The 14,573-nt window shown below is 42.5% G+C and overlaps 1 protein-coding gene across 1 annotated transcript; it reads right to left on the bottom strand.

Moving 5' to 3' along the window:
* Nucleotides 1–9,629: 9,629 nt before the first annotated feature.
* Nucleotides 9,630–12,745, bottom strand: LOC109239146 (shaggy-related protein kinase kappa-like). Its single transcript, XM_019405668.1, has 5 exons — nucleotides 12,399–12,745; nucleotides 11,135–11,377; nucleotides 10,169–10,261; nucleotides 10,033–10,092; nucleotides 9,630–9,944 (listed from the first exon to the last, which is right to left on the bottom strand). The coding sequence occupies exons 2-5, from the start codon at nucleotides 11,279–11,281 to the stop codon at nucleotides 9,645–9,647; spliced, it is 600 nt and encodes a 199-aa protein (XP_019261213.1). The 5' UTR covers nucleotides 11,282–11,377; nucleotides 12,399–12,745; the 3' UTR covers nucleotides 9,630–9,644.
* Between the last annotated feature and the right edge of the window lie 1,828 nt (nucleotides 12,746–14,573).

Raw genomic sequence — 14,573 nt, 5'->3', positions numbered from 1 at the left:
ATGGCTTGAAGCAGGCTTCAAGGCAATGGAACTTGAAGTTGACAGAAGCCCTTAGAGATTTGGGATTTGTTCAAAGTCACTTTGACTACTCTTTGTTCACACAATAGAGAGGGTCAGCTTTGGTTGTCATTCTAGTCTATGTAGATGACCTCCTAGTTACAGGAAATGATCCTAGCCTAATTCAATCTGCTAGGGAAAATTTGCAGAAGAAGTTCAAAATGAAAGATTTGGGGGAGCTCAGATTCTTTTTGGGCATAGAATTTGCTTGCAGCAAGGCTGGCATTCTGATGAATCGGAGGAAGTATGCACTTGACCTGATAGCTGATTCTGGGCTAGGGGGAGCTAAGCCAGCATCCACTCCATTAGAGTGCAATCAAAGGCTGACTACATCAGAATTTGACGAAGTTGTCTTGGGTTCTGAGGATGCCACAAGTGCAGGAGTGAAGGACAATGTGTTACCTGATCCTGAACCTTATCAGAGGTTAGTGGGCAGGTTGCTATACTTGACTATGACAAGGCCTGATATAGCCTATGTTGTTCATGTTCTCAGTCAATTTATGCATAAACCTAAGAGATCGCATATGGATGCAGCATTGAGAGTGATCAGATATGTCAAAAATGCACCAAGATTAGGATTATTGATGCCTTCACAGCAGTCTGAAAGCTTGGTTGCATTTTGTGACTCAGACTGGGCCTCTTGTCCTCAGTCCAGGAAATCAGTCACAGGGTATCTAGTCAAATTTGGAAATTCCTTGATATCGTGGAAGTCTAAGAAACAAAACACAGTCTCCAGAAGTTCAGCAGAAGCAGAGTTCAGAAGTATGGCCTCTACAGTGGCAAAAGTGTCATGGTTAGTAGGACTGTTCAAAGAGTTGGGAATCCAGATTCAGCTGCCTATTCCCTTGCATTGTGACAGTAAAGCAGCCATTCAGATAGCTGCAAATCCCATTTTTCATGAGCGGACAAAACACATTGACATTGATTGTCATTTTGTGCGAGAAAAGCTGCAGCAGGGCCTTATCCAGACTCATCACATTAACACCAAGTTGCAATTGGAAGATATACTTACTAAAAGTCTAGGGAAGGTCCAACACTATTCTTTGCTTAGCAAGCTGGGGGTTGAAAATTTGTTCATACCCATCAGCTTGAGGGGGAGTGTTGAAATTAGTAATGATTGTGGTGGTTAAGCTTCATTAGTTAGTTAGATTAGTTGTAACTAACTTACCTTAGAATAGAGTTAGTGTAACTCAAGTTAGCTTTAGTTTTAACTCTAGTTAAGGATTAGAGTTGATTTTATATATTTGCATGTACAGATACTGAAAACGGTTGTATCAATACAACTTCTTCTTCCTCTGAAATATCGAACTACGTTTCTCTTCTCTAAACATAGATCTACAGCTTCTCGTCCATGGCAAATCTCCATGGTTAGCTGATTTCTTCACAACTTGATCAAACTGCAGGGATTATCAAGATATGTATTTAATGACGAAATAACAGTTTCCTTCAAATGCTCCAATTCATCATTTATACATTCTTGGAGCTCTTTCCAATTATCAACACTACAGCGTTGAAAATCATGTGACATACTGTTGATATTATAGACCATGAAGTAAAATAAATCGGCCATTTTTGACAAAGAACCTTGGAGCTTGTTGTAGCAAGTTGCATTAAAAGGAAGAAACCAAAAATCGGGCTCTACTTCTGCATTATGAGAATTTTTTTGCAAATCCAGGATATGGGATTTTAATTTCCTATGCTTTTTCATTAATCCCTGCAATTCTGGCTGCTCTTTTTGCACTATTTGGTTCATGCAATCTTTAAAAATATCCACAGTGATATACAATTGATTCTTTGCAAGATTGGCCGCTCGTTTCGGATTGAATAAGAACTGTACCATAGTGAAACAAAACAATCCAATAAAAGTTTCTGTTAATCTAATGATGGCAAAGTCATTAGGAGCGCCGTAACTGTAACGACCCGGCCGGTCGTTTTTGGAACCCCGATCCCCCATTAACTGTTTTTCCTAAGTTCACTTATGCCATTTTGGTTTGCCGGGACGTTCGGTATTAGGATTCGGAGTGTTTTGGGACACTTAGTCCCTAAATGAGAGTTTAAGAGTTGAAAAATGGTCCGTATTCGGAACAGTGTGAAGACGACCTCAGAATAAAAATCCGATGGTTCCGTTAGCTCCGTTAGGTGATTTCGGGGTTGGGAGCGTGTTCGGAATGTTATTTGGAGGTCCGTAGCTCATTTAGGCTTGAAATGCCGAAGTTTGGATTTTTGAAGTTTCCGGTCCGATAGTGAGTTTTTGATCCGAGGGTTGGATTTGAATTCCGGAAGTTGTTGTAGCTCCGTCATGTCATTTGGAATGTGTGTGCAAAATTACAGGTCATTCGGACGACGTTTGGTTAGGTTTTTGATCGAAAGTGTATTTGGTTAGAATTTGAAGTTCTTAGGCTTGAATCCTTGATTTAATCGGGTTTCCGGTGTTGTTTGGGGTGTTTTGAGGATTGATGCAAGTTCGAATAAGGTATTAGGTGGTATTGGTGCTTTTGGTTGAGGCCCCGGGGGCCTCGGGATGATTTCGGGTGGTTAACGGGGAAATTTTCTAAGTTGTTGCAGCTGGTATGTTTTCCCTTCTGGTATTTTCGCTTCTGCGGTTTAGGAACCGCAGAAGCGGAGCCGCAGAAGCGGCTTCCTCATCGCAGAAGCGATTTTTGGCTTCCCTTCTGAGACCGCCGAAGCGGTCATCTTTCCGCAGAAGCGGAACCGCTGGAGCGGTCATGTGTCCGCAAAAGTGGAATTTCCCCCTTTAATGAGAAATCGCAGAAGCGGTTATTAAGCGGTCCCTTATCCGCAGAAGCGGAAATGTCTGGGCAGAAATAGGAAATTTCGAGGGTTTAATTTCATAAGTTTGAAAATCAATTTTGAGCTCGGGCAAGGGCGATTCTGAGAGGATTTTGGAGAGGAGATTATTGGGTAACATTTCTATGATCCTTTCTAATTATATTCTATCATTTAGTAGTTAAATCCACCTTTTAAATTCGAATTAAGGATCAAAAATGGAAGAATTTGGGTGAAAGTTCATTGACTAAACTATTGGGTTTTGAGGGAGCATTCGACCTCCGATTTCTGAGATTTTTACATGGTTAGACTCGTGAGAGTGCGAGGGTTCTGAAAATGTGAAAAATTATTAGGTTCCGAGACGTTGGCCTGAGGGGCGTTTTGGTCATTTCACCTATTTTCGCGCCTTAGCTTTAATTTCAATAGTGGAATCAGTTGTTTGCAATATTATTTACGATTTGTAATTTAATTGAATAGATTTGGGCCATTTGGAGTCGGATACTCGTGGCAAGGGCATCGTTCCCTAGTTGACTTCGCACCGGTTCGAGGTAAGTGGCTTGCCTAACCTTGTGTGGGGGACTTCGTCCCTTAGGATGTGATAATTGGTAATTGAATGCCTTGTACGTGAGGTGACGAGCGCGTACTTGAGCAAATTGTTGAAACCCGGATTTTTACTTAAATACTTGATTTGGATTCTCTTTCATATTTGCCTTACTTTACTTGCTTTTATAGCCTGTGTTAGCGTAGAAGAGCATGTTTAATTGATCCAAGCTGCCTATTTGTTTAAATTGTCTTAACTGTGATTACGTGGAGCATGTTAGGCCAATGTTATTTGATGCCTTGTATTGTTGTACTTAAATTTCTGAATAATTCGTTGATGTTGGTTGCGCATTTATATTGGGACTACGGATGCGGATTCCGGGAGTTCCCCCTTGATTGTTTACTTTGGGACTACGGGTTTGATTTCCGGGAGATCCCCTGTACTTTTATTTTGGGACTACGGGACGGTATCCCGGGAGTTTCCCCTGTACTTTTATTTTGGGACTACGGGACGGTATCCCGGGAGTTTCCCCTGCACTTTTATTTTGGGACTACGGGACGGTACCCCGGGAGATCCCCCTGCACACTGATGATTGGATTACGGGACGGTATCCCGGGAGATCTTTTGATATCGATATGAGATTTGGACTATGGGACGGTATCCCGGAAGTTCCATTGGACAGTTGAAAAAGGGCTATAGGACGGTATCCTGGGAGACCCCCGTCGGTATTCTTGTAATTTTGCTGTATTTACTCTGTGTTTCTGTTTTGTCTTGCAGTTCTATATTTCATTGATCTGTCTTATCACATCGCTGTGTTCATTAGTTTTCTTCAGACTTTGATACTGTTAATATCTTACTATTTTATTGTTTCTGTCTCAGTAGGGCCCTGACCTTTTTCTCGTCACTACCCACCCGAGGTTAGGCTTGGCACTTACTGAGTACCGTTGTGGTGTACTCACGCCTCTTCTGCGCATGTTTTTCATGTGCAGATCCAGGTGCTTTTGAGCAGGCGTACCGCCAGTAGCTGTCAGGGAGCGTATTGGGGACCTGAGGTATACATCTACTACATCCGCAGATCCGCAAAGTCTCCTTCTCATTTTATCCATAGTTGTTAGATGTTATTTCGATCCCTCTCTGTATTAGACTATTCTTGTGACTAGAGCAGTGTAAGATTTCTTATAGCTTGTGTTGCCCGTGGGTTTCCGGGTCTTGGAGGTTATTTCAGTATTTTGTATTAAAGTGTATGTGCCAGGCGGCAACTGTATACATTACTCATGTTATTTAGCTTCGAATATAAATTTCGCAAATGTTGTTACTTCCGCAATGTGTTAGGCTTACCTAGTCGTGAAGACTAGGTGCCGTCATGACGTGTTCACAATTTGTGAACTAGGGTCGTGACAAGTTGGTATCAGAGCTCTAGGTTTATTGGAGTCACGGAACACAGGCCGGTTTATTAGAGTCTCGCTGATCGGTACGGAGACGTCTGTACTTATCTACGAGATGCTATGTAACTGTTTAGGAAAAATCTTCACTTCATTTGGATTCCTTGTCGTGCGATATTTTTGACATCAATTCTAAACTTCTGTCTTCTATTCTCTCACAGATGGTGAGGACACGCGCTACTCGAGATGATCAGGCACCCGCGCCCCCTGCTGCCGCCGCCAGAGGCCGGGGCCGGGGTAGAGGTCGAGGACGCGCACGTGGTGCAACCAGAGCACCTGCGCGAGCTGCCGCCGAGGTACCACCAGCAGATCCAGCCGGAGCCCAGGCACCTGGCACACCTGCTATTGCCACTACTACTCCAGCGCTCCAGGAGACTTTGGCTCAGTTCATGAGCATGTACACCACCTTGGCTCAGGCGGGGTTGCTTCCCCTCGCTGCAGCCACATCCCAGGCCAGGGGAGGAGCACAGACTCCCGCCGTCCGCACTCCTGAGCAGCGAGTGCAGGTTGAGCAGGTTCCCGAGATTATTCCCCCACCGCCTGCAGCGCCAGTTCAGCCCGAGGATGGGTCAGCTGCTTCAGAGGACGAGCAACGGAGATTTGAGAGGTTTAAGAAATATGATCCCCCAGTGTTCAGTGGCTTAGCATCAGACGATGCCTTGGGATTTATAGAGGAGTGTCATCGTATTCTTCGCACTATGGGCATAGTGGAGTCCAGCGGGGTTTCTTTCACTGCCTTTCAGCTTCGGGGAGCTGCCTATGATTGGTGGCGCACTTATGAGTTAGACAGTCCAGTCGAGGCTGCTTCACTGACTTGGACCCAGTTCTCGGACATGTTTATGAGAGAGTTTGTTCCCCAGAGCCTCAGAGATTCATGGCGCGCAGAGTTTGAGCACTTGCGCCAGGGTACTATGACAGTTTCAAAGTATGCCATCCGTTATACCAGGCTGGCCAGGCATGCACCGGCTTTAGTTACTACAGTTCGGGAGAGAGTGCGGAGGTTTATCGAGGGTCTTATTCCGCCCATCCGGTCCAGCATGTCCCGAGAGTTAGAGATGGATATTCCCTACCAGCAGGTAGTGAGCATTGCTAGACGGATTGAGGGTATGCTCGCCAGGGAGCGAGGGGAGAGGGAGGCCAAGAGGTCTCGAGAGTCGGGTCATTACTCTGGTGCCCGTACTTCATCAGCCGGACGTTATGGTAGGGGTTATTCTGGTCGCCCTGTTCATTCAGCCTTGCCAGCAGCCTGTAGTACTCCAGCTCCACCAGCACCTCAGGAGCCTTACTATGCACCTCCAGTTTCTAGCGCGCCTCCTGCGCGAGGTGCTTCCAGAGGTCAGTCCAGCAGGCCTAGTCCCAGCCAGTCACAGCCACCACGTCCTCCCAGAGCTTGCTTCGAGTGTGGCGATACACGTCACTTGGTTAGGGACTGCCCCAGACTTGGTAGGGGTGCATCTTCACAGACTGCTCAGCCACAGCGTGCTCCTCAGAGTTCTCAGGCCATGATCACAGCTCCAGCGGCTACCCCACCCGCTCAGCCGGCTAGGGGCGGAGGTCGGGGAGATAGAGGTCGCCCTCGAGAGAGGGGCCGGGCCAGATATTATGCTATTCCTGCTCGTACTGCGGCTGTTGCCTCCGACTCCGTCATTACAGGTATTATTCTGGTTTGTCACATAGAGGCATCGGTTCTATTCGATCCGGGCTCTACTTACTCTTATGTGTCATCTTACTTTGCTCCGCATTTGGGTGTGCCTCGGGATTCTTGGAGTGCCCCCGTTTATGTTTCTACTCCTGTGGGAGATTCTCTTGTCGTGGACCGCGTTTATCGGTCATGTTTGGTTACTATTCGTGGTTTTGAGACCAGAGCAGACTTGTTATTACTCGATATGGTGGATTTTAACATTATTCTGGGCATGGACTGGTTGTCGCCCCATTTTGCTATTCTTGATTGTCACGCCAAGACCGTGACGCTGGCTATGCCAGGTATTCCGCGTGTTGAGTGGAGTGGTACTTTATATCACACTCCCAGTAGAGTTATCTCTTTTCTTAAATCTCAGCGCATGGTTGAGAAGGGGTGTGCCGCGTACTTGGCTTATGTGAGAGATGTTAGTGTTGATACCCCTTCTGTTGATTCTGTTCCAGTGGTACGGGATTATCCCGATGTATTTCCAGCTGATCTTCCAGGCATGCCGCCTGATAGAGACATTGATTTTGGCATTGATCTGTTGCCGGGCACTCAGCCCATTTCCATTCCTCCGTATCGTATGGCTCTTCCTGAGTTGAAGGAGTTGTAGGATCAGTTACAGGAATTGCTTGGTAAGGGTTTCATTCGACCCAGTGTTTCACCGTGGGGTGCTCCTGTTTTGTTCGTGAAGAAGAAGGATGGCTCCATGCGCATGTGTATTGATTACTGCCAGCTGAACAAGGTTACGGTGAAGAACCGTTATCCTTTGCCTCGCATTGACGATCTGTTTGACCAGCTTCAGGGCGCACAGGTGTTCTCTAAGATTGACTTGCGCTCAGGTTACCATCAGTTGAAGATTCGGGAGCCAGATATCCCGAAGACTGCTTTCAGGACTCGGTATGGTCATTACGAGTTCCTTGTTATGTCTTTTGGGCTGACTAATGCCCCGACAGCTTTTATGCATTTGATGCACAGTGTATTCAGGCCATATCTTGACTCGTTCGTGATTGTTTTTATTGATGATATTCTGGTGTATTCCCGGAGTCGGGAAGATCATGAGCAGCATCTGAGGACCGTGCTACAGACCTTGAGGGAGAAAAAGTTATATGCAAAGTTTTCAAAATGTGAGTTTTGGCTGAGTTCTGTGGCATTCTTAGGCCATGTGATTTCTAGTGAGGGTATTCGGGTGGATCCGAGGAAGGTAGAGGCCGTGCAGAGTTGGCCCAGGCCGTCCTCAGCTACTGAGATTCGCAGTTTCCTTGGCTTGGCGGGTTACTACCGTCGTTTCGTGGGGGGGTTTTCATCGATTGTTGCCCCTATGACTAGATTGACCCAGAAGGGTGCCCCATTTCAGTGGACAGAGGAGTGTGAGGCGAGCTTTCAAAGCTCAAGATAGCTTTGACTACAGCCCCTATTTTGATGTTGCCTACCGGTTCGGGGTCTTATACTGTCTATTGTGATGCCTCGCGGGTTGGCCTTGGAGCGGTGTTGATGTAGGATGGTAGGGTGATTGCCTACGCGTCTAGACAGTTGAAGGTGCATGAAAAGAACTACCCTGTCCACGACCTTGAGTTAGCTGCTATTGTTCACGCTTTGAAGATCTGGCGTCATTATTTGTACGGGGTGCCTTGTGAGATCTATACTGACCATCGGAGTTTGCAGCACTTGCTTAAGCAGAAGGACGAGTTGTTAAAGGATTATGATATTACTATTCTTTATCACCCGGGCAAGGCCAATATGGTGGCGGACGCCTTGAGTCGCCGGGCGGAGAGTTTGGGGAGTTTGGCGTATTTACCAGCGTCAGAGAGGCCTATGGCGATGGATGTTCAGGCCTTAGCCAGTCAGTTTGTGAGATTGGATTTTTCGGAGCCCAGTCGGGTTCTAGCCTGTGTGGTTTCCCGGTCTTCTCAATTTGACCGTATCAGGGAGCGGCAGTATGATGACCCTCATTTGCTTGTCCTTCGGGACAAGGTTCAGCGTGGTGATGCCAGGTATGTGACCATTGGAGATGATGGAGTATTGAGGATGCAGGGCCGGATTTGTGTGCCCAATGTTGATGGCCTTCGAGAGATGATTCTAGCAGAGGCCCATAGTTCGCGGTATTCCATCCATCCGGGTGCCGCGAAGATGTATCAGGACCTGAGGCAGCACTACTGGTGGAGGCGGATGAAGAAGGATATAGTTGGTTATGTGTCTAGATGCCTTAACTGCCAGCAGGTGAAGTATGAGCACCAGCGCCCAGGTGGGTTGCTCCAGCAGATAGAGATTCCGGAGTGGAAATGGGAGCGCATCACCATGGATTTTGTATCCGGACCTCCACGGACCTTGAAGAAGTTTGATTCCATCTGGGTTATTGTGGACCGGCTGACCAAGTCCGCTCATTTCATTCCTGTGTGTACCACTTATTCATCGGAGCGGTTGGCGGAGATTTATATTAGGGAGATCGTCCGTTTGCATGGTATTCCAGTTTCTATCATTTCAGACAGAGGTACTCAATTTACATCGCGGTTCTGGAGAGCTGTGCAGCAGGAGTTAGGCACTCGGGTGGAGTTGAGCACAGCTTTTCACCCCCAGACGGACGGCAGTCCGAGCGCACCATTCAGATCTTGAGGACNNTGTTTCAACAAGGATAAAGGCAGAATAATTTCCTCTTTTCCAAACAAATGTACATCTTCAAATGTTGCTTATAACCAACTGACAACTAGACAATTGACTGGTGAAAAAGATGTGACGCACATCATGCAGAACACTTACAGTAACTTCATAAACCATCACAAGAGGGAGAGGAAAGGTCTAAAAATCCAAAGAGATAAATTACGCATTCATGATTCACACCAAATGTATAAACTAGCACACAACTCAAGTATTTTGCACCATGTGACATTTCAACGGCGGATCCCCCACCATGTATCTCCGCCCACCCACCCACCCAAAATATAAAAAGCAAATAAATACAATAACGGAAGAAGACTGAGCTGTCAGCAGGCACTAAATAGTAAAGAAAGGCAATTAAAACTCAAAACTAGCCAAAGTAATATAGACAAGTAGCACCAGCCAATGTCCACAATGAGAGCACCAACTATCGTTCACACACACAAAGGTTACATAATCAAGCTAATGTCTAACTATGAGTTTACATCCAGCGATAAGTACGACATGCCTGATAGGTATAGAGTTTGACGTATATCAATGGCATCTTCTGATTCATTCTGTTGTATTGTCTTGCAATACGATTGACAGATTCTGGAACAAATTCAAGGACAAGGTTAAGGTACACTTCTTCCTTGTCTGTTGTTGAGAAGAAAGAGTGTTTCAGAGCAACAATATTAGGATGATCCAACATTTGCATAATCTGCAATTCTCTGTTCTTGTATCGCTTATCTTGAAGAACCTTCTTAATTGCCACAATCTCTCCAGTCTCTCTGCATTTTGCCTATGATGATAGCAAACTTATATCTCAATAGCATAGAACATAAAGAAAAAACAGAAGTAGATAACCCAGAAATTATAGCACTGCTTACTTGAAAAACCACACCAAAAGAACCTGTTCCGACCACGTGTTCTGCTATGTAACTGACATTCTGTGAACCCCAATAAAAACTGTCATTTTTCATCCCAACCACATCATAAGTAATACTTCACATAATCAATTAGAACCTGCTTGGGTTGACCATTTCGACCACCGATACTGGTTCTAATAACATGCCCTGTTTCTGCACCCACACCATCAATTATATCTGGTTCGCTGTCCTGCATGATTATTACAAAAAGATAGGAAGAATGATGTCTGCCAGATAAATGACACTGAAGTTGTAATGCTCTAAAGCTGAGTGTTAGTAGTATCCTTGAGAGACACAAAATCAATATATATGTATAGTAGACCATTATAAGCAAACTTCCTTTTTAATCAAACAATGAAAAGGAAGGAAGTCTCACACAGGCAGCAGAAAAGAGAGAAAGTGCAGCTTGGGGGAACAGGAGAGAGACGGTAGAGGAACCAGGATTGTTAGAGAAGATTAAGTTATAGCGTAAGTCATACAGTGATGACAGTAGACGATTCCGTAGGAATATTGACTTCAGCCCTTAATATTATAATTACATTTTTTATTTTATAATTATCATGGAAAAATTAAAATACAATCATGTTTCTTGGGGCATTGAACCAAAAAAACCTGTAATATGTATTTTTGATAGGTCCATACTCCATCGGGTGGGAGACAACTTGATTACAAGGATATTTCAACATTAAAATCAAAATTTTAAACTTTAAAATAACTTGTCATCAAGTTCATATGAATATATACAATATAGAGGCTAATATGAACTGATTTAACTAGGCATTTCATATCCTGACTATCCAAAGTGTTACACAAAGTATTTAAGCCTATGAACTTGAAGTACATAGGACCAAATGCCTCCATTTTAAGGCCCTAACATGAATACTAAAGCAGTAGTAATGTCAGGCTGACTATTCCTGAGAAAAACAAAAGCCAGAAAACTCCAGTAAAAGCATGGTCTATTCAACTTAACAGAGAACCTAGTTAGCGCTCAGACTAAGACCACTAGTGGTAGAGTCAACTATGAAACATTAACTAATTGGTGCAGTCAAATTTAGAAGCTCACCCTGTCATCATCATGGTCCACCCTGTCTCTCAACCGCATCTCAAGCATCTCTCTTCCCAGCCAGTCGACTGAACTAGATGAACTCTTGAATCCATTAGCACTTCTAGAACTGCCTGCTCCTCCATGGCCAAGGCCAGTGGACGCCATAAATGAACCTTGTGGGAATCACTGACACTAATCTCTGCTCCTCTCTGCATAATTCCTTCTGGTGCAGTCCTCCATCCCATATGTGTTCTTGTCTACCTAGTTCGACGACAAAGTCGTTAACTCAATATAGTTGAAGAGAACCTCTGACTAAAAGTAAGCAAAATGAAGCTAGTCGGTATGAGCTAAACAAAAGCGTGACAAATAGTAAGTGAAACACAGCAAGGAATAAAAATACTGATCCATTGGCATTTACCAAGTTGAGAAGACTAGGTAAAAGGATAACGTCCAAACCATGCCAATAATTACCACACGTATTCTTCGCATTTATTCCAGTTAAGGGAGGGGCAGGGGGGCCCGGAAGGAATCATCGGTCGTGGTGCTTAATGAAAGAGTCAAGGAAATTACCCACATTATGTTCAAAATATAGAGTGCTTATGGTTCCAATGGTTGTATGCCAGGTTTTATGAGTTCCAACGTTAAGAAACATAATAGTTTTAAGCAAAGATTCAAAAGCTTAATACCTAAGAGAAATGAAAAACCCAATACACATATTTCTGATACATAACAAATGTCTATTTTCTGTGGAACCATATATCCATCAATCACTACGCCTCAATCCCAGACTAACTGGCGTTGGATAAATGAATCCTCTCAGTATTTGTTCCGCTTTATTCAAGTCCAAGTATTCATGGAATTCATAAAATCAACAGATATACTTTGTCAAAAGTAAAATAAACAGATCCATATCCAACACAACAGAAATAAAAACTCATAGCTTTAGCTTCATCTACCTCACATCATACTATGAAAACAGTCCTTTTATTAGATGAAATGACAATAAAGACAGTATTAGCAGAAGTCAGCCCAATTGCCCAAATTAGCAAAAAATAGAGCTCTCCAATAGATTGCAGTATCACAGTCTTAACACTAAATCTACTAATTCATACACGCACAAGGATGATAAAAGGTGAAATTACACAAGAATTTCTTCACATACTACAAACAAAGAAAAATCAAAAACAATATATTTGAACCACAAATCATCGTCCGAACAGTTACCACACGATCGTCTAAAACGAAACAAGCTCGTAATCTAAATTGCAAAACTAGGACTGACCTCGATGAATCCGAAGCAGTATTCAAGCATTTCTTCTACAACGTTTCCACCTAGCTAAATTTTCAATCAAATATCACCACAAAATGCATATTATAATTCTAGAAATTCAAAAGAAAAGGTCAATTGAATAACCAGATCAAATGCAGCCGAATATATTTCTAAAAAGGGGGGAGTATTTTGTTCTCAAATGCGAGAAGCGTGCTTTGGTAGAGAGAGAGATGAGCTTTTCAATACTGTTAGAGAGTGACAGTCTTCTCTGACAAAGTGAATGACTAAAGAATGACTCTTTTCTTCAAAACCATATCTATTGTAAGAAATTTATTATGCTGCTTCCAATCCCACAAATGGGTGTTGCAATCATCCAATCAATTTATTTCTCTTTTTCAACATGTTTAATTTATATTACTTTCTCCGATCCACTTTAATTGATTTTTTTTTCACATATCAAGAATTATCTTTAAGATTAATTAATAATAAAATTGATCATATTAACCTTATTTTATTCATTAAAAATATAATAAATACTCCGGGATTCTTTATTACAAAGGCAATTTTAGAAAAATTAATTCCTTCTTGATATCTCAAAAAATCAAATATTGTTAACTACAAGAAAAATACCAAAAAATTAATTAAAGTTAACCGGAAGGAGTATATCGACTAGTAAATTTTTTTAGGTGAAAGGGAAAAGGACCGTGAGAATCAAAATCACACATATTATGTGAAAAATTCATATCAATATATTAACTATATTAATTTTTTTTTAATAATTACATTACATTGGAGTTAATAAATGTCAAACTGCAATTGTTGTTCTCGATTCTTTGCTTAATTCTCTCTAACTTATACAAATTTTATATACTCTTTCAGCTATCAAAAATAAATAGTTTCTGACACGAATTAAAAGTGAAAAAAGCCCTATATAAATATAAATAAATGTTAATAGAAGCAACCAAGTAAAACCAAACAATCACATAAATCCAAAGACGAGATCCAAGTTTTCTAAATAAAAAACAAGAGCTTTGACTATTTGAAAAAATTCCATATGTATAATATACCCTTTTTATTATGTTATGAAATATGATTCACACAAGGAAAAATACATTGATAGTTAAATTCTCAACATAACTTCCAATCGTTAAAACAAGTTCCCTTTTGTCCGTTTAATGTTATCAAAATGGCGCCTTGTGTTGGGGCTACATAAAAATATAAAGAACTACCAATCTTTTTAAAATTATGGGAGGAAATGAACCTTTAGAAGCCAAATATTATTTTTTTTGAAGTAAAAAGATTATTGTTGTTATTATTCACTTATAAATATGAAAAAGATTTTTTCAAATTTTTTATGAAATTACACTTATGAATGAATTTTTCAATCAAATGCAACATAGCATAAGAACATTAATCCATAGTCTTCATACTAAAATGGAATTCATTGATATCACTAACTTAAATTCTTGAATTTATCTCTAACTTCATTTTGAATATGAAAGTTTATGGGTAAATGATATTTCCACTTTAGCGCTGCATCAAATACCAAATTCGGCAAATTTTTTTTTTTTTTTTTTTACCGTGGTTTCCGGGCATCGCTTTGCGAACCCGACTAGCTGTACCCACCGGGACCCGCTGTTTCAATGCGTACACCACGGTTAGTTCCACGGGCCCCGGGGACGCGGCCGGTTTGTAATGCCTCCAGTGACCCTTCGGGGGCTCGAACTGACGACCTGAAGGACTTTGTCCTCAGGCCTTTACCAACCGAGCTACCCCTCAGGGTTAATTCGGCAAAGTTAAAGCATCAATTTGGTGGGGTGCAAACTTTGTAAATTAAGAAGCAAGTAGATAAGCCTATGAGCGACATGTCGAAGCGCTGGGCTAGAATTCTTGGCCCATAATACTGATGCAGACATTTTTATTCTTCTGGGTCACCAAATGCTGTTCATTATTTAAACCAAGACATGTCACGTGACCCCACCGTTTAAGCATAGGATAAGGACATTACATCTCACGTGCTAAGTACACGTGTCATCATTTTATTCTTGTGGTCCAAGCTTTGAGGGTCCACTGTTTACATTTTCAACAAGTTAGCGGTGCTAAGAACACAGTCTTCAAAGATCTTTTGTTAATAGCGATTACGGGTGTTAAGTGGACGGGTCGGGTCAAATTTGAACAGGTTCGTAG

Source organism: Nicotiana attenuata, unplaced genomic scaffold, assembly GCF_001879085.1.
Source record: "Nicotiana attenuata strain UT unplaced genomic scaffold, NIATTr2, whole genome shotgun sequence".
In the NCBI taxonomy this organism is placed as follows: Eukaryota; Viridiplantae; Streptophyta; class Magnoliopsida; order Solanales; family Solanaceae; genus Nicotiana; species Nicotiana attenuata.
This window is presented reverse-complemented; position numbering and strand designations above follow the sequence as displayed.